Source organism: Sycon ciliatum, chromosome 4, assembly GCF_964019385.1.
Source record: "Sycon ciliatum chromosome 4, ocSycCili1.1, whole genome shotgun sequence".
Classification (NCBI taxonomy): Eukaryota; Metazoa; Porifera; class Calcarea; order Leucosolenida; family Sycettidae; genus Sycon; species Sycon ciliatum.
The window spans coordinates 37,075,007-37,097,274 of record NC_088646.1 but is presented as its reverse complement, the minus strand read 5'-3'; the positions used below and the strand labels follow the sequence as shown (position 1 = coordinate 37,097,274).

The window sequence follows — 22,268 nt, the reverse complement described above, 5'->3', positions numbered from 1 at the left end:
CCGTTTTTTTGGTGCGGACTTTTTTCTTTCTCATTGTCGCTCTTCGAGCATTGCTCAAAGTCATTGTACCACATGTAGTGGGTATTGTTGGTCCGTGGTCCGATCAGCCAGTCAGTCATGCATGCTTCCAGCTCGATCCCAGGCAGAGATGATAATCTTGGTAGTATTACTATTAGAGGTACCTGGCTTGACATTAGAGCCGTGCAAACCCCGCCGAAGAGATCTGATCTATCAGTATCACTGAGTGTTGTGTCATGTGCTTTGACCGCTCATCACTTCATGACAGCTTGCACTTTTCACTCGCTACACGAGGTGTCGTAGTACAATGCAATGTACATGACTTGTACTTGTACCTGCCCCAGGATCCAACTTCATTAATTTTACACCTGCCCCCAGTGAAGGTAATAGTAATACTTGATTCTTATTCACTCTGATTGACTAACTATAAAGTGCACCTACACTAGTTTAAAGAAACCCGGTGTGGGTGGCTGAATCACAGTGAATCTGATATTGGCTTTTAAAACTTTTAAAACAGGTACAATGTATGTACTTCGAAGTATACTTCTAAAAGAAAGCATGCGAACCCTGAAACCAACAAAGGTGACAGGTACAACAATACACCTTCAAGCCACTGAGCCCGTGGGTTATAGATCCAACACTATCTGGCATACGTGAACCTACCAACCGAACGAACGATACTTGTAGCTGGCCAACACACACACACACACACACACACACACACACACACACACACACACACACACACACACACACACACACACACACACACATACGCATGCGCATGTTCGTACACTGAGGCTCTAGCCTTGTCTTTGATAAAGAATCAGCTCGTACCGCTGATAATGGTATTGTGACAAAAACATTTCAAGCTTTATCAGAAATGTACGTACAGCCACTCGAATAGATGCAAGTAGATGAGGACAACTATCCATTTGTTCAACAATGACTAGCATTTTGGATTAAATTTGATTGACAGTTAGGGAAAACTCTAGATGTAAGTTCTAATGTACTCTCAGGGTCTTATGGAACTCATCACATCTCGGTGGCAATAATCATCCTATGAGTATGAGAAATCCTTGCACCATTGGAAAGAAGAATGGCAAGAGCAGGTGAATACAAGTTAACGCTGAGATTCGTGCCAAGTGTGTTAGCAGGAAGTCACGGTCCGCCGATCTAGAGTCAAGTTCCCATGAGGTTGTGGACAAAGGCCGTCCAGCGTCCAGCCACCTACCATTGGGTACAATGTAATCATGCACTGCACATCATCAAGTCCGGTACCAACATGCCGTGTGCCCCTGCCGTCAAGATGCTGAGCACACAGCATGCTGCAGGTAGCACAGTAACAGCACTGAGTGTCTTATCTATGCATAATAAGACTCATCCGACCGCATCACTGACCAGTAACCGAGGTGGAGCGTATCATAGGGAAGTTGACAACCGTTGCTCTCTGGCCAGACAGGGCGGCACGGTACTTGACCCGCAGCGCTGTGAGCTCCTCTTTCTGCTGCTCGATGACCTGCCGCAGCTCAGACACGTCGTCAGGACCGGCAGTGCCGGTGTGGACACGTTGCTGGCCGGCGTTGTCCTGGCGGCCGAGTGGCAAGCTGACAGCGGTGCCGTATCCAGCCACCGGGCTCGCACCCAGCGCCGTCAAACTGGCACTGCTAGAACCAGCAGTCATACCCACTGCCGATGCCGAGGCCGCTACCTGCTGCAAGCGCAACGTGCGCTGAGACTTGGCGGCGACTTCCAAATCGTGCACGCGCGTTCTCGTCGACTTCAAATCCCCTCGCAGCTCGTTGATCTCTTTGATGAGTTGAACATTTTCCTATGCGACAATGCAGAAAAGAGAAGCACATCCATCGAGAGTCACACCAGCACACTTTGTCGTGTTCTTGCTGGCTAAGGATCAGACACGATGCTATTGTGACAAGAAGGAAGTAGGGATGGTTGATTCTGGCGGAAATGATTCTCGGCTGTTTTTTTGTTTACCGCAATCAGTAAGACAAGCTGAATCGATCTTGTGCAATAACATGTTTTTTGTTTGTTTGTCTTTGTTCTAAATATAAACACAGTCCTACTGGGATACATGTGGAGAGCAACATGAAACAAGACAAAGAGGACGTAGGGACAACGTGCCAGCGTGCTGAGAGCAACTGAACCGACAAGAGGTATTGGTGTCAGCCTTGCAATCAGGCATCAAAAAGGGGGAGGGGGGGGGGGGGAGGACCCAGAAGTCCTCCAGAGCATAGTGCGCGTTTAAAAAGCACTATTCCGGGCTCAAAATCGTGGGTGCACTTTACATACTCCGAATATTGAAATGCATGTACAAGGCCCCAGACACTTGTCAAGGGAATTATTTATCAAGCGGGTTGCCGGTGGGTCACCTCTTTGACCCGACAATCACCAAATGCTTCAAGTACTTGTACCCTACATCATTTACTGGTTACGAGAGTCGAGCCTGTACCTGCCAAGTTTCGCCGCAGTCACTTTTGGAAGTCGCACCTAGCTGAAGCATTCCCCAGACTTTTAGACCTTGACTGGCTATAATTTTTGTCAAAAACGGGGCTGCGGCATTATACCCGGGTGCGCATTATGCTCCGACAAACGCGATATTTTGCACCATGCCTCCTGTCCAAATGTCACACTTTGTTCCTAATTCATAATCATCAGCTAGATACATGACAATACAAGCACTAGCAGGGATATCCCCTAAGGGGCTTTAAGCGCACTCGCCTTCCATGTCACTGTAGCAATCGCACAGGGTTAAAAAAATCATACTAACTCAGTATGCTGCAAATATGACATTGGCACATCATGACCTTACTGCCAAGATTCGCGCCTTCTCTTCCCTGTGGATCTTGCGGTCTTTTGACAGTGTCTTATCCAGCGCCTCATTGCTACGCTCCAGGCAATTAATGACGTACGCAGAGTTCTCGGACTCTGACATCATTGACGGTTTCTGGACAACTTCCTCCTATGAAGCAAATGCGCACACAAGCACACACACGCACACACACACACATGCACACACACACACACACACACACACACACACACACACACACACACACACACACACACACACACACACACACACACACACACACACACACACACACACACACACACACACACACATATACACACATCATTGACTCCAACATACGACTTGGTTGACAGCTGGCTACTGCCTAGCAACACGGCACGCGGACCAGTGTGAGCTCTGCCCAGAGTTCAACAAATTCGGTGGTTGAGGTTTGTTTTGGTTTGACTATTGCATGAAGAAAGAGAGATGAAAGTCAATGATTTCCATATTCATTTTATAAACTTTGAAGAGTGGATTCAGACTTGTTTCCATTTTGCGGCAAACGGCATGCCATGCTTCCCCCATTATAAATCACCCTCGAGTGTATCTTTGGGCTGTGGAGTTTTTAGTGTCCCGTATTTTCCAGAATATGAGCCACACTTTAAACACTGGTAATTCACCTAAAAACGTCGGTGTGGCTAAAATACTACCATGGTCAAATTAGCAGTGATATATAGGATAGACGTCCGTGTTTCATGACAAAAAATCTGTGAGCGGCTTATACTCCAGTGTGGCTTAAACTCCGGACAATACGGTAAAAAGGTGGAACTGAGCATAACATTCGGGAGGAATATGTGTAAATGAGGAAGGTTGCAATTACTTTCCTCCCCAGCATTGGCAGGTACACCTCAAGGCTGAGTGTACCTGGGACCGATCAATGATCACAATCTTGAACGTTACAGGATTCGCGCCCGTAACCTTGCCGACTTGCGCACATCCAGCCGGCAGCCAGTAAACTAATCACAGGACTTAGCCACACGCCATACAGTGCGGCCGTGCTTTGCGGCTTGGCTAGGCTTACCGGCTTCTTGTCCTTGGGGAGATATGTTTCTCCCATTGTTATGACGGATTTCTTCAACTCCTTGGGATACTGGATGAGACCCAGGGCATCGCTCAGGTCTTTCTTCAAGTTTTTGATAAGAAGTCCAAGTACGCGGATCTGGGCCAACAAAAACATGCAAGAAACAGTGATTCCGAAGCAGATAGCAACAACAACAACAACAACAACAACAACAACAACAACAACAACAACAACAACAACAACAACATCTCTTATTGGCGATGGTTCCATCGTGAGAATAAAGAATTCAATACAAAAACGCAACAACAATAACACGAGCAACAGAAGCAGCTATGGTACAGCTCAAATTTCATATGCCTCTGGCCTTTTCCCCGGCTCTGACCTTCTCTTGCTGCTGTAGCATTTCACCCTCCTGTGACTCTAGCTTCTGCTTGTAGCCAGTGGCTTCGTGCTTGTACGCATGGTATGCCTTCTCATACGCTGACAGTTCGGCAGTCATCTAAGAGGAAAGCAGCAGAGACAGCATGCCTTATATGGTAAGACAGTACAGGTTCAACTTGGAGCAAGAGAGGTACTGAATGTCAATACAACCTCTCTTGCACCCCTAACTTTTAGAGAGTGTGCATATAGCTTCCAACATCCCAATAGTACGGCATTCTACATGCACTTGTTGACAAGAAGCACCCCAAACCAACGGCAGTCATTGATTCTCACCCGATTGATTTTGCTCTCCTTGCGTGCTATGGTGGCATCACGGGGCTCGATTTGCCGCTTCAGCTCCTTGATCTTGAAGTCAAGGACAAACTTGAACTTCTCCAACTCCTGATTCTTCTTCCGAATGTCAACGATTTGTCTCTCCTGCCAGCCAAGATTCAGAACAAATCAATCACGTAATCAACGGTGTAATCAACGATGTTGTTAAGCAAAGATATTTCACGCAAAGACAGGAGTTGAAGCAATGACAGAAGTACTTTACCCAATGCGACAAAGTTAGTTTCAACGGAATGCGTCAACCACTAGTGGTTATTGCTATGTACAGGTAGTTATAATATTACGACTACCTAGTTCACATGTCTCATATTGCGCATGCGTAATGAAAACCTGGTCTTTCTTCTTGTGAAACTGAAGATTAGTCTGTTGTTTTGAAGATACACCAGTTCTATGAGAAGTGAAGCATTGTCACCCTCTCGACTGACCTTGTCCGAGATTGTCTCCTCCCGCTCCAGCATCTCCTTCTTCAGCCCCTGGATGTCCTTTTCCAACGTCTTGATGACGCCCTGCAACTTACTCCGCTCTCCTTGCAGCTTCTCAATCGTTGCCTTGTGCTCAGTGATTTCCTTGGCAAGCGAGTTCACCTAATCAAAAGAATGGATTTTTTCAACTATTGGCAGGGGCCATGCATGCAACGTGTATACAATCGTCATGTACATGTGTGCGGCGTGTTTATGTACGAAGTGTATGCACGCAATTGTACGACATGTATGCATCTACATGTACGAAGTGTATGCATGTAGATGTACGGAGAGTACCATACCCAATCTCACACTACACACAAGCCTTTTCTAGTGACACACAAATAGCAAGCAAGACATTTGCTATTCGGGGGCAGTGAAGCACGCACATTGATGAGACTGCCTCAGTACCCTAGCAGTCTCCACCACAACCCAACAGGATACGTGTAGCTGGGATCAGCTAACATACAGACAACCAGCAGTGATGCACTGACAGTCCCCATATGAGAGCCATGTTCTTTTCAATCTTTTGTTTGCAGGCGCATAGGCTGTGAGGGGCACAAGGGCATATGCACCCCCCCCCCCCCCCCCTTCGTTAATCTTTTGATCTTTGTTCAGAACAGGCATGTCAGGGATCACAGTTCAGTCCCGACTAGAACTCACCTTCTTCTTCATTACACCTGCCTCTCCAGCCAGTTTGATGTTCTGCTCTTTCGCCTCTCTCATCTTCGTCTCAAACATGTTGGCGTCGTCGAGAATCTCGCGATCGCAGTCCTCCTCAATCTGAGCCTTCATCTCCTCAAAATCTCTTTTCATTTCAGACCTCAGATCCTCCGCCTACAGGACAAGAACACAGGTACAAACTATGGCGGTAAATTATACAAAGGAGATTCAGGGCCGTAGCGACCGGTCCAGCAGGTCCGGTAGTTGCCGGACCAATGTTGGGACAAAAAATCGGTTCAAGCTTGAGAGGTGTCTGTATGTAGCCGGCGTATTCACTATTTTCTGGCTCGAAATTTTCGGTCAGGAGCCATCATGCGTAATTGTAAGCAATGTGATCATCAAAAGAAATTCCTTGCAGATATGAAGTGAGAGCTTACTTTCTCACAAAAAAATGTACCTATGGGTAATCGTAGAATCTACTGGGAAGAAGGTATGACTAAGTAAGTCAGGATTCTTTGAACATGCAGGTAGCGTCGCGATTGCCAGGGCTCAATATACACGTACATGTAGAATGTGCCTGCTCTGCAAAGTACGAAGCATAACGGTGTGTGTGTGGGGGTGGGGGTGGGGGGTGCTAATTGACTCGGGTTGGATATTGCCGGACCAACCGGAATGAGGCTGCCACGGGCCTGGGGTTTCGGCAAAATACTAGCAGCCGAGCATACTCAGCTGTTGAGCTGCCGGGGATAACGTACTGACATGTGCGAATGCCAGTGACATACCTTGAGGAGGCCCGGGGAGGAAGGGAGTGGAGGAAAAGAGGAAAGAAAGGAAGTGGAAGAAAGAGGAGAGGAGAGAGGTGACAGTGGCATGCATACTTACATGTTCCAGCTCGTCGTGCATCTCCTTCAGCTTAGCCTCGTAGTGCAGGCGGATCTCACGCTGCGCTGCCTCGTTCATCTGTGTCAGGTCCTTCATTTTCTTCTCGTGAGTCTGTGACAGCAGCAAACCATCCGGGGTATGGAGGTGCGTACACGAATACGTGTGTGCGCATGCTCGCACATTTGCACGAAATAACGGAGTAAGCATATATAGTTGATCACCTAACCTAGTGCAGTAGTTACTGCTTGTACACAGCACACTATTATTTTTGTTTTGTCAATGATGCTGTCATGCGCCCCCCTCCCCCCAAAAAAACCTGCATATTCCTGCGTGGTCATGAGAGCGATTCATGCCATCATCATAATGATTGTAACATTTATATTCTCGAAGGCATAGTTACGGTTTTAAGTTGTCCATTCGCAAGGAGGAGAAGACAAGGGCAGTGCGAGTATGTGCACTAATACTCACGGTGCACGGTGTACTACGGTATTAATGTGTATATTAAGTACGTGTGATGAAGTAGTAACACATTACTTGTACATCCCTTTCATACCAATACATTTGTCAGCAGGTAAGCCTTGATTATAGGCACAGGGCTGATGTTGCAGAGAAGACAGGCAACATGGAGGTTATGTATCCCCGCCCATCTTGCCTGCCTTCTTAATGACGGGCGACAATGTACCCGGTTAAAACAGCTCCTTTTTGAAAATGTTTTCGATGAGTGATCTGTCGCTTTGTTTTGCTCTAATTGGTGCTTTTCTCCAATGTCATGCAGTCGTATTTATTCAGCTTTTATTTCTTGTGTACTTGCATACTGGTATTAGTTTAGTCCCACAATCTGCGATAAAATGATCCGCTGTAGCACCTACTTCCTCCGCGTCATCGAAATTGTCGCAGTTTGACTAATGACTTGTCACTTGTTACTGACAACTCCATAAGCTAAGCCATTCAAAACTTATTACACAGTATGATAGTCTGAAGACTAGAGTAACGTTCCAGGACAGTTGGACTGAGAGTTTTCATGCAGAAATGAAGTCCTCGTCGTCGCTGATGTCAATGGACGCAAAAATTTCGTTCCGAAATATTTCAAGGAAGGTTGAAAGTTGGTCGCGCCTCATCTCAAACGCTTTGACTTTCTCCACAGGACAAGAGCTGCTATGCTTGTCGTCTGCTAGCTCTGGATGATTTCTACTTCACCACCAACGAAGCCTAGTAAGAATACACGATCGTTGCGAGGTCGGTTGATTACCGTCGACGGAATCACCTCGATCTTGAAATGAACTTTTTTTAGCCGTGGCATGCCCATTTATTTTAGCTGTGTGGTCACAGCTCATGCAGGTAAGTGTACTATCACGTCCATGGATCCAGCGCGCCCTCTTTTTCAGCATCACTGCCCGGCCCTGATTCACTGGTATACCATGGTACGGCACCTGCGCGTGCATCACTAGCACTACGTGTAGAGTCTACACGGCTCTTGCAGGTACAATCATGTACTGAGTGTCTCGGCCAGAGCGACAAATTTTATCGCTGTTGCAGGCGTTTAGTTTGCTGACCCCTCGATGTTTCTCTAAGCGCTGCCACTTGTTCCACGAAGTCATTCTCACCCCAGCTAAGGTAAAACAGTGATGAGGCTTGAGTGAATGGCCATAAGCACGAGAAATGTGCAGGCTGCCACGCCTGACTGATCTCACCGTGTCGAAATTACCATCGCAGCGACATCAGCGAAGAAATTGCGTCTAGTTCAAAAATTCCAGCTTCCAATAACAGAAAATAGAACTTTGCCCTCACCCTATACTGATGACTATCGCCTATGTCCAATTCCTTGCCTCTAGTACGAGTGCTGGTGAGTAAATACCCCGTTTTATGTCAAAAGTCAAACTGCGACAATTTCGATGACGCGGAGGAAGTACTCCACTTTTATGTTTATGTATCTATGTCATTCGGATCTTCCCAAGTTGTACAATGTACTGTTGAGATACCGAATTCAAATAAATCAATACCATACCATACCATGTATCTTCAGTGCGGAATCGGCAAAGCCAGTCAAACACAAACACGTTACCTCTTCAAGCCGCTGGCACTTTGCCTGAAGCTCTTCATATTTCTCGTACTCATCCATCAACTTCATGTTGTTCGATGTCTCTGCAAAGCACAAGGTTGTAAAATAAAGCGAACCGTTAAAAAAAAACATTGTGGGACTCCTCCACAGAAGGAACAAAGCTGCTTTAACTTAAGCACCACGTGTACTGACCAGCGAGTTTGCAATGTTCTTGCATGTCCGCTTCCTGCAATACCATATTGGAAAGAAGGTCTTCTCCTCATTTAGCCAGCCCAGAACACCCTCATCAACATAACTTCAAGAAGGATTCAATGATTTAGTTACGGTAGTAGCTGTGTGCGAAAGAAATTGCGACAGGCTTTGAGCTGACAAGCCGTATGTTCCACGCACTTGACCCAAAGGATGTATTCTTCTGAGGAAAAAACGTTTTTGTTGTAAATGGTAGGTTGGACTATCTCTCAATCACTCTCACTCTCTTGGAGTCATACATTTATGGCACTGTGCCTCTCCTTATTCACCCCATTGTTATTAGATATATTTGTCGGTTTTGGTCAGTGAATCAAAATAAATTCATCGACCACAACAAATCCATCTTGACTCACCCATTTCCAAAAACTCTTGGCCTTTGTTCTCCAGGAACGATAGCTTCTCCTTTTCGTACGCTTTCTGCATCTTTGACTTCTCATTCGTGACGGCCTGGAAAAGAGCCAGCACAGATAATTGCGCCAAGTTTTAGTCTTTTGTCATTGCCTGCCTGGTTGCACTACTAGAAACTGTGTTCACATTGACATAGGTGTAATTTCAGGAACTACTTAAAAGTCTTTGTGTGGGTCTACATCTCTCCACATCATAACACTTGGAGCCAGGGCAGTCATTGTATATGATCCCCCCCCCCCCCCCCCCCACCTTCACACACACACACACACACACACACACACACACACACGCACACACACACACACACACACACCTCCACCACCACCACCACCACCACCACCACCACCACCACCACCACCACCACCACCACCACCACCACACACACACCCCGCCTGGTGAAGGAGAAATCCCACCAGCATGCGACATGAGGCCACTCAGAGGGGACCGTACACACAAAGACTTCCGGAAAGTGGGCCCAAGAGTAGTAATCCAATCTTAAACTGCATTACCACTACCCAGTTGTGTTTGATATCATCACTTGTAAGTCCTTTAGCAGCCATCAGCTCCAGCAAGCACAGCATTGACTGAGATGTGGGTTCTGCCTGCTTACCGTAAGCTGTTTCTGCAGCGACTCCATTTCCTTGTGGAACTTCTCAGTCATCTCCATCAGCACGTCATTGTGAGCCAAGGTCTTCAGACGCAGTTGGTACTCGTTCTCTACCTGTAGCTCGTCCACACGTTGATTGAGATCATGCAGTGCGCTGTCCTGTACAGTGAAAAACAAACAAATACACACACAGACCGTAACACACACGTGCACACATACACACACACACACCGTAAACACACACGCACACACAGACACATACACATGCACACACACAAATGCACATACGTGTATGCACGTGCACGCACACACACACGCACACCATTGGACCATTGGACGCCCATCGCCGGAGGCGATAATAGCGATGCTACAGCAGAAGCCATAGCAGCTTGTGCTGGGATTGCACCATTCAACAGCTTGCAAGGCTGAAGAATTGACCGCCACTATTCAGCCTGGTCTACACCACACAGCTATGAAGTGACTTTTTCTGGCCAGTGAATCCCTACTTTTTGGTCTTTTTTATTTTTTCCCGCACACACATCACACCACATACTCCGGCATGCACTGGCTGTTGGTAACCACCCAGGAGAATGAAAGAAAAGTCAGGAAGAGTCTGAGAAAGAGAAGAAAGACGTGTGTGACCATAATCGTCGGGAATCGAACCCGCAACCTATCGATTGGAAATCGCTGCACATACCACTGCGCCATATGGCACACGCACACACATACACACACACACACATACAGATTCATGTACACGTGGATGCTTGAATAAATACAGCTCACAGAGAGGAGAAGAACGCAAAACAGTTAAAACTTAGAATACGGTTTATAAGAATACAATTCCAGACGCTGATATCCACAAATCCACACACATGAGCAAATCAACGTCAGATCTCTCAAATTGGCGTGTTCCAAAGAGTACTATGATGGCCTAGAATTAATCATTTAAGAAAACTAGCCCACCTTGTCCTTCAGCATGTTCTTGGGTATGAGAACATCATCCGAGTACTGAGTCCGTGAGATGCTGCCTCCGAACGAATCCCCGGCCTGGACTTTGAAGAAGAAAAGAGATCCATCCTCTCCAGCCGTGAAGAGATGCTGCCCGTCATTAGACAAAGCAATCTAAGACAACAGCAAGAAAAGCACAAGGGCCAATGTACGATAAACTTATCAGCTACAGACGCATATCCAGAGAGTCACGGGTGGGCTTGGGCAAGAGTACATGAAAGCAAGAGAGCAGGAGCAGATCCAAGGGGGTGCGGCAGGTACTCTAGTATCTCTCAGGTTTTGCCAGGATGGTATATGATGGTGTACTATCATCAGTATGTCTTTTAAAGGAAATTTGTAATTGTATCAAGTTCCAGCATTTTTTGGGCTACAGCCCTGCCCTTGAGAGTGTGCAGCCCAGGTAGGTTAATGCCACCCTAAAATTCCATTATTACAATCATGTCATGTGCCTGAATGAGGTCATAATGTGCCTTAATAAAGTCATCATGTGTTTTCAATGAGGTCATAATGTGCTTCAATGAGGTCATAATGTGCTTCAATGAGGTCATCCTGCACTTCAATGAGGTCATCACATGCTTTAACTGAAATGGGGATATCCTGTCCTTAAATGAGTTCATCCTATGCTTCCATGAGGTCATAATGTACTTCAATGAGGTCATCCTATGTTTGGATCATGCATTGGTGTATGCCAGCTGCCTGAATAGCGTGTCAGTCTGAGCCCCTTCAATCCATATCAAGCAGAATCCAGAGATTCTAGAATGCACACACACACACACACACACACACACACACACACACACACACACACACACACACATACATGCACGCATGCACGCACACACACCACGCACACACCACACACACACACACACACACACACACACACACACACACACATACACACACACACACACACACAGGTACACACGCAGTACCACGGCACCATGTCCCCGGTCTCACCTTGCTAACGGCGCCGCTGTGTGCGATCAGCTCATTGTGCTCGATGGCCGACGCCAAGGGACATTTGAGCGACAGCACAGTCCCGTTAGCAGCCCCTGCAAACATCATGCGACCCTGATGGCCAGCAGTAATCTGAGTGATCGGGGCGATCGTCTTGAAGGAGCGTTGTACCTCCGAAGTCTGCAGTGCATAGTCAGATGCCATGATGAAAATGTATACCCACTGATGAAATCCTAATGCAAGTTACATGTTACATACAGCCAAGGTGAATAGAATCTCCATGCCGTCACATAGTATGCCGGGCATTGCCATCATACGTAAGCCAGGCATAACCGGCAAACAATCACAAATACCACAGGTTTGGACTTTAAGTGATGACATCAGGAAAAATAACGTTATTCGCGTCACAGTAAAATTGTATCCAATCTAGCAAAGTGCAGCATCTGGTGGGAATCCCCCTCAGGCTAGCTCTCAGGTCGCATGCCAGTGTGTGAACTTGTTCTCCACCAGCAATGGATCCCTGGCTACAAGGGCCAAGGCAAGCTGGTTCTGGCGGAGGTGTCGCTACAAAATGAAGGCAACTGCACCAAACGTGTACAGGCTACATATCCATGCAGTAACTAGATCCTAGACTGCTACTCGGTCCAAACGTCAGCGTTGTCATGTCATCGGCTTGGCAGTGACATGATACCTTCAGCTTCGAGCCGCATAGTTGATATGGACTGTAACTTAATATTATACTCACATACAGACACATGGCACATACATGCACACATACACACCTTCGCGCTGATCTCCTTGATGCTGCTGTCTGCAGCCACGACCAGGATGTTTTTGAGATCCGACGTGTACAGCAGACTCGAGTAGTGGTGTCCCTTGGTGACGCATTCTCCATTACGCTTGCCTTCATCAATCAGCCATTCGTACACACCGCCATCCAGTCCGCAGGATATCAGTGTCCTGTCATCTGGACTCCACTGCAAGCCTCGGATCTGCCAAAGCATGCACAGGTTGGTTGGTTATAACAATCACCCACATCATATTATCATTTTCTAGAACACCCAGATTGTTCCCGAATCCAAATTGGGACTGGTCCGGGAGCGGTTGTCATGAGCAACAGGAGACCAAACATGGATACACACATAACACAGTATATGGACACTATTGATAGATCTATTCACTCATGCATGCATGACGAGCTAAGTCCTACACCAGAGTACAGTACTGGCATAGAGTGGTTTCACATATTTGTCATGTGACCAAGTTTGTGCAGAAAGTAATCATGTCATGTGGGCAGTGGAATCAAGATGGCTGACATCATGTGACCCATAGATGCAGGGGTTGATGGGAGTTGCAAGATGCAGGGGTTGATGGGAGTTGCAGCCAACATGGTTGCCCATAGGGTAATGTGATCTGTCATGTGAAAGATGTTAACAGGCTAAAGAGGTTATGCGATGACATCATCAGTTGAGATGCTTTGGCAAAGTCGCGGCACAGCGACTCGGCACTAGCGACTGACGCTGCATACATAGCGCCCACTAGCGAATCCGCTGACTCACGTTGTATACTTAGTGCCCATCAGCGATTCCGCTGACTCGTCCCATTAAATCATTCACATAACCTTTATAGCTATGAAAGCAGCAACACCTTCAGCCGAGCGCAACAGCTGTCACAGCGAATTTGCTTCTCCACAATGCAGCACCTTTATTTTAAATACTCCGTATAGTCAAGGTCGTCTCACTCACCTTGTTGCTGTGTCCCTTGAAGTTGGCCACGACATCATACGTATACGTGTTGAACACTTGTATGAGATTGCCATTGATGGCAGCGAAGAACTGGCCACCGTTGCTGAACACACACTGCACAGTGGCGGGCACAGCCGATACAGAAAAACACACAAGTCTGCCCAGGTGAACACTAGGTTTTCATTAAGTCCGACAGCTTCTTGTTCAGGAGATTGACCAGTCCAAGAAGAAAACAAGTGCCAAGCCCATTTGTACTGGCTATCATTACATAGGCAACCCACTAGCAGCACATCAACCATGCACATACACATGCTTGCATCTGTGAACTGAAATCTGTTTGCATAACTGGCAGCTGCACAACTTTTAGTTATTTCGATCACGTGCGCTCAGCTTCCTGCGAGCACATAATTGCATCTGGCGAGAGGGTTTGGTAGCGTTCCCAGTGTAACAGTGCTAACATAGACATGTGCACAGCTACATGTAGTACAATAACACCTGTGTTTGCCGCACCCTGTACAGTACCAAGCGGAATCCTGTATTCATCGGACGAATTTTCATGCACCAAAGTGCTGTGGGTCGAACGTGCATCCCTGGATCAAGCGGAATCCTGTCATATAAGGACAGTTTCCGCTGCACCAAAGCGCATCCGGTTAGTGCAGGTTTAACTGTACATAACCTGTCACTTGGTACAAGCACAGTGTACAAGTAACCATGGCAACATACACTGTCACCAGACCTGACCCGCAGTCGCCATGGCATTCCTACCTCTCGGCACGCTCGAATCGTGAACGCCTTGCACTCCCTCATGCCATCGATCTGCAGGCCCATGAGCCGCAGCTTGTCCGCATATCCGACCAGCATGTACAGCCCGCTGGGATGCAGGGCCACGCTGTACGCCTCTTCTTTGCTTTGAATCGCCAGTTCCTGCTGGCTAGAAAACACAACCGAAATGCAAAGAGGGGAGGGGTGCAGACACATGATTATACGGGTGCAAAAAAAAACACATACGGATGCAGACGCAAATACGCAGGGAAGGACACAATGGAGTGTGAATTCCAAGCTCATGAATTGAACAGAGACGGCGCTATGTGATGTTGAGATGGAGGTAAGTGGCCCAGATATGGAGTGGCTAACTCAGCTAAATGTCCCAAAGATGGCCCGGGAGCTAAGAGGCCCAGAGATGGGGCTAAGCACCCCAACAATGGAGCTAAGTGGCCTTCAGATGGGGCTTTATACGCGGCATAGCCTTGTGAACACTGGAACGTCCAGTGACCGTTGCTCTGCTTCACTTAAGGACTGGTTTCACTTGCCTGCAGACTGAGTGACGGGTGGATAAAGAAAGGTGGGAGGGGGATGGGGAGGCATATAGCAGAACCTTCTAAGCACTCCTGGTTTTATTATCATAGAGATCCATGTCAGGAGCCTTGACACAACTGGGATACAAGTCAGTCCCTCTCACTGGCACAAGTCAAGCAGGATATTACCACAGATGCCTGTGAACAGGGACTAAGTTACTAGTAATGTGTTGTGGTGATCACCATCAGAACACTGTGCAATGGAGGCAATACACCATGCAAGGCAATACACCATGCAAGGCAATACACCATGCAAGGCACTACGGTCAACTTCGCTAATAACGACTGCGGATATAACGACAATTCGCGAATAACGACAGAATGTTCATGCCCAGAGCAAAGTCCCATCCAACCGTAATTACATATAATGAGACTTCGGGTATAACGACACTTCGCGAATAAGGACACTTTTCTGATGCCCCGCCGAGTATTGTTATAAGCGAAGTGGACTGTACACCATGCAAGGCAAGGCAACACACCATGCAAATAAACACACCATGCAACAGCGGCAATACATGCAGTACCGTACGCCTTACCAACTCTCAAAGTCCCAGAGGATCACGGACTTGTCGGTGGAGCAAGTGGCGATGAGCGACTTCCACACGCAAATGCTCATGCCAGTTATCGCTTTGCTGTGGAACGTCGGTGTCAGGCGCGTCAGGTTGTTCCCCATTCCCTAATGCAGGTCACAGAGGGGAAGAAGAAAAAGACAGAACATGTGTAGAACAGATGTAAGAAATTTTCCCATTATACACAAGACATTGTCAGATTCATCCGGAATCATCACGAAACTTTTCAGATTTTCCCTCTTTCCAAATCTTTCTTCCAGCTTTCATGTGTGGCTGCAATACTTGGGGAGACTAAGTGGCTAAACAACATGAAGTGACCAAAGTACCTTCAAAGTGCCCGAGAACCCAGACGGGACCGTGTAAATCTGGTTGCCACGGGTGACTGCTGCAATTACATCATCACTTGGCGCCCGAACAATTTGGATGATGTCATGAGCAGAGTCGAGACGCGTGTCCTTGGGAAGCGGCAGAGCCAGCTCACCAGCCTGGACCATGAAAGAAAGAAAGAAACACACACACACACACACACACACAAACATACACATGCACACACACACCCACACCCACGCACTAATGCACACACGCACACGCACAGACACACACACATGGATGAAATAGGAAACAGCTGGGCTCGACAGATCCTGATAGAACTAGAAACACATAGCGAGCCACATGATGGGAAAATGGTTACCATGCCGACCCCCGAAGCATGGTCAAGTGATGCAGTCAGTGTCCAGTGGCTTACGCAAGAAGGTGTCCGTGTGTCCATCGAGCTCAAAGTCCCCGGTACCCGGCCCCCAACACCACCTTCCCCCAACGGCTCAAATAGCCTGCGTGTTTGCAACACTGCAGGCATACAATCCGTGTAAGACCATGTGACTTACTCTCTCATATCGTCCGTCCTCACTTCTCTCCAAGTACTGCATGCTGTGATTGAAAGAGACATACACATGACGACTGCCGGACACCAGGGCGTGGATTCGTCTGGCGTTCAAGGCATCGTCGCCCTCAAGAGGCTCGTGAACTCGCTGGCTGCAAAAGTAACACAATTACGATGTGCACAGCGTTCAAAGTCAGTGAAATAGTATGTGTACATGTGTAAAAAATATTTCTATAATTGGCCAGTAGTCTTGGGCCGTGATCGTTTGGTCGGATCCAGATCCTGATCCGTCGGGTCCACTGGATCTGCAGTGATCGATTGGCCGAATCCGGATCCATATCCTTCGGATTTGGATCCGAGCAACCCTGCCCCGGGAGCAGGGTTGACTGGATCCATCGGATCCAAATGTGACCTTTGTGCGTATATGGCGGGTAAAAATCATTTTTGTACTCATTGCCGTACAACTAGTCGACTTTTCGTACGAACAGCCAAGGTCCGAGAAAAAGTGATCGGTTGATTCTGAAGGATCCGACGGATCTGAGATTTGGATCTGGATCCGGATCTGACCAAAAGATCATAGCCTTACTGAGTCTTGCATGTGTTGGAAATGTAACAAATACAAATACAATAATTATTTATTTGAGTGGTTTCTCATCTTTGTCATTTTACTAGCTTTTCGTAGAAAGTGATCATGGAATGTGGACAGTGGAGCCAACATGGCCGACATCATGTGACCTGTAAATGCAAGTTTGAACCAACAGGGCTGTCCCGAGCGGTCATGTGATAGATACCCAACCACTCAATACAGTGGAGTATCCATTATCCGAGAGCCCCATGGGTACTAACCTGCTCAGATACTGGATGCTTCAGTCCACTGGTTTTTTTGTGCATTGCAACAATACATGAATAGTACTTGGCACATGATACGTATGTGATCACTGATCACGTATGCTTGTGCTCACACACATGGACGGTATGCAAACAAACAGGCACAGGGAGAAAAACCTCACAGCGAGCGTAGCCACAACTGTAGCCCATAGTACAAGGATGTGATGTTTGGTCAAATCCGGATCCAGATCCTCGATTTTTCGGATTGTGTGCTGTCTTCAAACAGTGTACAGGATAGCTTGATGTGGTGTAGGTTCTCGCCAGAGAAATTCTACCTCATGAATACAATAGCAACGGACGCTACGTGACCCTAGCACCACACACACACACACACACACACACACACACACACACACACACACACACACACACACACACACACACACACACACACACTATTCATTGCACTCGAACGAGACACAACTTTAGTCATTAGGTCGAGTTTCTCTGGCCCAGAACGGTAGATTGCGCCTGTGGATGCGTTGGTTGCCAAGCTAAGAAAATTCAATCTCTCGTGAAAGTTTCCGGAGTAGTACAATTTTGTTCAGCTTACCCATCTCCATCAAGTTCTTCCGTCTCCGGTAACGGCATCTCGAATATGAGCTTCTGTTTGAGCTCTCCTTTGAGGAATATGAGTAGTTCGCCCGCATCGTTTCCGACCAGCAGCTTGTCTTCGGCGACCCAGTGCTGGCATCGCATGACCGTCGGCTCAGTCTTGAAGCCGCTGATCACCTTCAGTGCATTCTCGCTATAGCGGTACACCTTGAGGATGCCGTCACCGACCACCGATAGCAGAGTGTTGTCCACCAGGTTGAACAGCACCTATGCGATGGATGTCCGGCACCGGCAGTATGCAGCATGGTCAGGCAAGTGCAAACAAAAAACAGCACAGTCTTTAATAGGTAAGTACAAACACAATGCGCATTGCCATGCATACATGTACATGTACATGTACATGAACTTGCAGGTGTGAAACGTGCACGACATATACAGTTCTGGCCAGCCGGGGAAACCTGACCTCATGAATGAAGCAGGGCTGCGCTGAAGTACGCCAAGTGGAGCATGTGCAGTGCTAGGACCGGGTAGCCACCGGCGCTATTACATGTATAATTCCCGAGGCTGGATTTCTCTGGCCAGGATTGTACGTACACATACTTACAAGTGTGAAAAATGGACGTATACACACAAATGCGAAAGTACACTATCACAGTACAAGATATGGGAACAGGGCACTAGTAACCTGTCAGTGTGTGTTGTCCATTTCGTAAGGTAACAGGTTATTCGAAGAAAAAACAACCCGGCACTTCTATTCCGACTTCCAGCACATGCACAAGACTTGAAAATGTGCAGATAATGCTGATCAGGTCATCCCTTATATCCTGCTTTCCGCTTCGAGTGTTCGGCTTCACTAGCACGATTAACCGTATAACATTGCTATGTGCTCCAATGGTGCAGTTCCCCAGTAGGAGTATTGCATTTCAAACACATAAGGGCCGGTACGCGGCTCGGTTGCCCATGGCTTTGCCAAGGGTAGCATGCTGATAACTGTCAGGATACTTTCAATATCCACACTTATTACAAGCTACTGTGCTATTTTCGGCCTGGACATTTTGGCCGAAAATTGTTTTTCAAGATTCAGTGTGACAGTGTATACAGGCAGCAGCAGTCCAAGCCGAAAATTTGATGCTGCCAAAATGGGTTTTAGCCCTGGCAGGCCGAAATTTGAATGGGCCGAAACTTTGTCGACTTTAAAGGGGAAGTTAAGGCAAAAATTAAAATTTCACCAGTTGTAGTCTTCGGGGTGCTGAGTCGAATGGTCGTGGTCCGAGAAAGCTGAGACGCTCCCTTCCTACTTGAATCCCAATCGAACTCGCGCACTTCCACCGAAACTGGGTGACTGCGCCCTACTACAGCACGGATGACCGCGATTGGCCCATATGTTGTAGTCTTTTGGACGCTGAGTCGACTGGTTTTGGTCCGAAAAGGCTGCGATGCAGCGTTCCTCCTTTATTCCCAATCGAACATGGTTGAACAAGCCTTCACGTGCTCCTGCGTACGCCAGTCACCTGGTCACCGTGCTTGCAGGGTACAACTAACTAGCCTGTTTGACCTTTTTTGGGTGCAGTCCTGTCACTCGAGTTGAACCTTGGTGTGAAAGTTGTCGCCTGCTGGCGTGGTGACCAGGTGATTTGGGCACCCAGGAGCACGTGACCGCTTGTTCAACCATGTTCGATTGGGAATAAAGGAGGAACGCTGCATCGCAGCCTTTTCGGACCAAAACCAGTCGACTCAGCGTCCAAAAGACTACAACATATGGGCCAATCGCGGTCATCCGTGCTTTTATAAGAACGAAATGGCGCTTTTAGTGACATTTTGCATACAAATCCCCATCTAGTAGGGCGCAGTCACCCAGTTTCGGTGGAAGTGCGCGAGTTCGATTGGGATTCAAGTAGGAAGGGAGCGTCTCAGCTTTCTCGGACCAAGACCATTCGACTCAGCACCCCGAAGACTACAACTGGTGAAATTTTAATTTTTGCCTTAACTTCCCCTTTAATACAGTACCTGTAATGGGATATACAGTCTGTATCGGCTATAGCGTACCCTTTTGATTTCCGTGATTTTATCACTATAACCGATGCATCACTATAATGCGATACGATCGATTTTTTCTTTTTTCGATCGACACATGAAAGGCAAGGAAATACTTCCAGCATGCCGTTTTGACAAATGAGCATGCTGCATAGTTGACAGTGCCCGCATTTCCATAAAAAATTCTGTTACGTACATGTACATGTATCACTATAAAAATAAGCAACGTGAAGAAAGTAAAAAAATAGGGCCTTTGATATTATTGCTACATGTATCATTTTAAAGTTATCACTATAGCCGATAATAATATAGTGTGTTATGCATGTTTTGATTCTTTGTTGCCATCATAATATCCGATATATCATTACATCCGATAATATTGGTTATAGTGATATTTGTACCGGATAAAATACGTTTTGCTTTGGATATTTCGTACCAATATCACTGTAGCCGATGCAGACTGTATAGAGTATTGGAATGACCGGCAGAAAAGAGGCTAGCTGGTCCTTTCATGCTCTACCAGTCACTGGCCACAGCAGCACAATAACAGGACAGTGGTACCACTGTTGTGGACATTGGAATCTGTTGAGAAATGAAGCGGTCACGGGGTGGTGGCCTTGCAGCCATGAGCACTGCCGGTCCATGTTCACAGTGTGACGGGGAACTACATACACTGTGTACTGTGTGTACGGCCTAAGGCAGTAAGGGTACCCCCCCCCCCCCCCCCCATCACTCCACTGGATTTCAATATCCAGACTCAGAGCAGTACTTCCCATTACCCATTGTCCCATTGTCCCATTGTCACTACTGCCACGCTGTATTCATGATCAGTACCTGTCTGACCCTCACCTGGTACACAGCTGCTGTGGTGATATTGGAGGACTTGACTGTGGCAATGCTCTTGGGCTTCTCCCAGTTCCACAGCGTCAGAGACCAATCTGGTTTGGAACTCTGCGTCGCTAGATACTTACTATCCGCTGAGAAGCTCATGCTGATCACAGTCGGACTCTGGCTCTCTTTGATCTGCATCACCTTGCGCCGGCGCAGCGTGTGCAAGTCCCAGATTGTCACTAGGGCGTGTGCCTCGCTGCTCGCACCCTGCTCCGCCACCGCCAGGAAGCGGCGACTCGGAGAGATAGACACGGCGCTGAGACCGTCCACATCGCCGCCGGCAGTGGCGTAGCTGATGAGCTGCTGCTGGAGCGTCTCCGTGTTGTAAATGACCAGGTTCTTGCCGCACGAGTAGACGAGGCTTCGATCGCTGCTGAACACGACGCTACCGGGTATGTCGGGACGTACTCCGAACGCATAGCGGGGTGTTATTTCTGCTTGAGCCATGGTCTTTGCCACCACTCGCTAACAGTTTGGCATATAGAACAGGAGCTATGATGGACTATCCGGGGCTCGACTCCAATCAGCAATTGGGCAGTTTATTTACAGGAAAAACACGCGATTCATGGATGAGCACGAACCCCTCTGAAACCTTCGTTCACAGTGAAGTTCATCTAGAGTAACGAACACCTCAGAAAGTGTAAGGTGGTAGACAAAAGTTCGGTCCACCTTGACCCTCGCTAACTAGGGGAGCTCAACAACACAGCGATACAACAACAACCTCCCCGGGAAATGACTGGTTAGTCTCCCGAACTCAGAACGCTACATCTGAGACTCGACTGAGTTAGTGAGTAAGGCCAGAAGTCCAGCTCGAAGTCGAAAAAAATCGAAGTGGTCACCTGTCTGCAGTCCGTGGCAACAACCATAACAACAGCATCGCATTTACCCAAAACGTAGTCGTAGCAACGCGTTGATGGATTCCGTCATGACAACCGGAGAAGGAAGGCCGAAGTCGCGAAGAGGTCCATGTATGATCATGATGATGACGTACCAACATGGCTACAACTAGTACTGTACTGACTGGGCGCGTTCGATTACTTGGTGAATGAACTGTTCGATTACACAAATTACGTCCTCAATTCCAATTCCGTCAATTCTGAAGAGAGGGCGGAATTGCTAATTCCAGACGCCGCGTGATCCCACGATGATGAAAAACGTGATCCCCTTTTACGATTTTTACGTGTAGTCCAGTTCGTCCCGCAAAAGGCCCGCAATCCGTGCATTCTGTCCATTCGAGAATTACGGTATAAAACCTGGGCCCAAATGTGTGAAAGCGCCCATACCACTGTTGTCATGGTTGTGGCCATTGAAATCCGATGGAATGACCGGGGGGGGGAGAGAGTATGGTTAGACGAGAAAGCAGAAGTGC

The 22,268-nt window shown here is 47.5% G+C and overlaps 1 protein-coding gene across 1 annotated transcript; it reads right to left on the bottom strand.

Moving 5' to 3' along the window:
• Positions 1–867: 867 nt before the first annotated feature.
• On the bottom strand, positions 868–21,661 carry LOC135815970 (cilia- and flagella-associated protein 57-like). Its single transcript, XM_065329326.1, has 21 exons — positions 20,858–21,661; positions 17,973–18,241; positions 16,536–16,683; positions 15,978–16,136; positions 15,619–15,758; positions 14,493–14,658; positions 13,728–13,841; positions 12,765–12,974; positions 11,983–12,162; positions 10,978–11,136; positions 10,015–10,170; positions 9,350–9,443; positions 8,751–8,830; positions 6,689–6,799; positions 5,807–5,980; positions 5,108–5,266; positions 4,626–4,769; positions 4,294–4,410; positions 3,912–4,049; positions 2,849–2,998; positions 868–1,849 (listed from the first exon to the last, which is right to left on the bottom strand). Exons 1-21 carry the CDS (start codon positions 21,344–21,346, stop codon positions 1,412–1,414), a joined length of 3,795 nt encoding a protein of 1,264 aa, XP_065185398.1. The 5' UTR covers positions 21,347–21,661; the 3' UTR covers positions 868–1,411.
• Between the last annotated feature and the right edge of the window lie 607 nt (positions 21,662–22,268).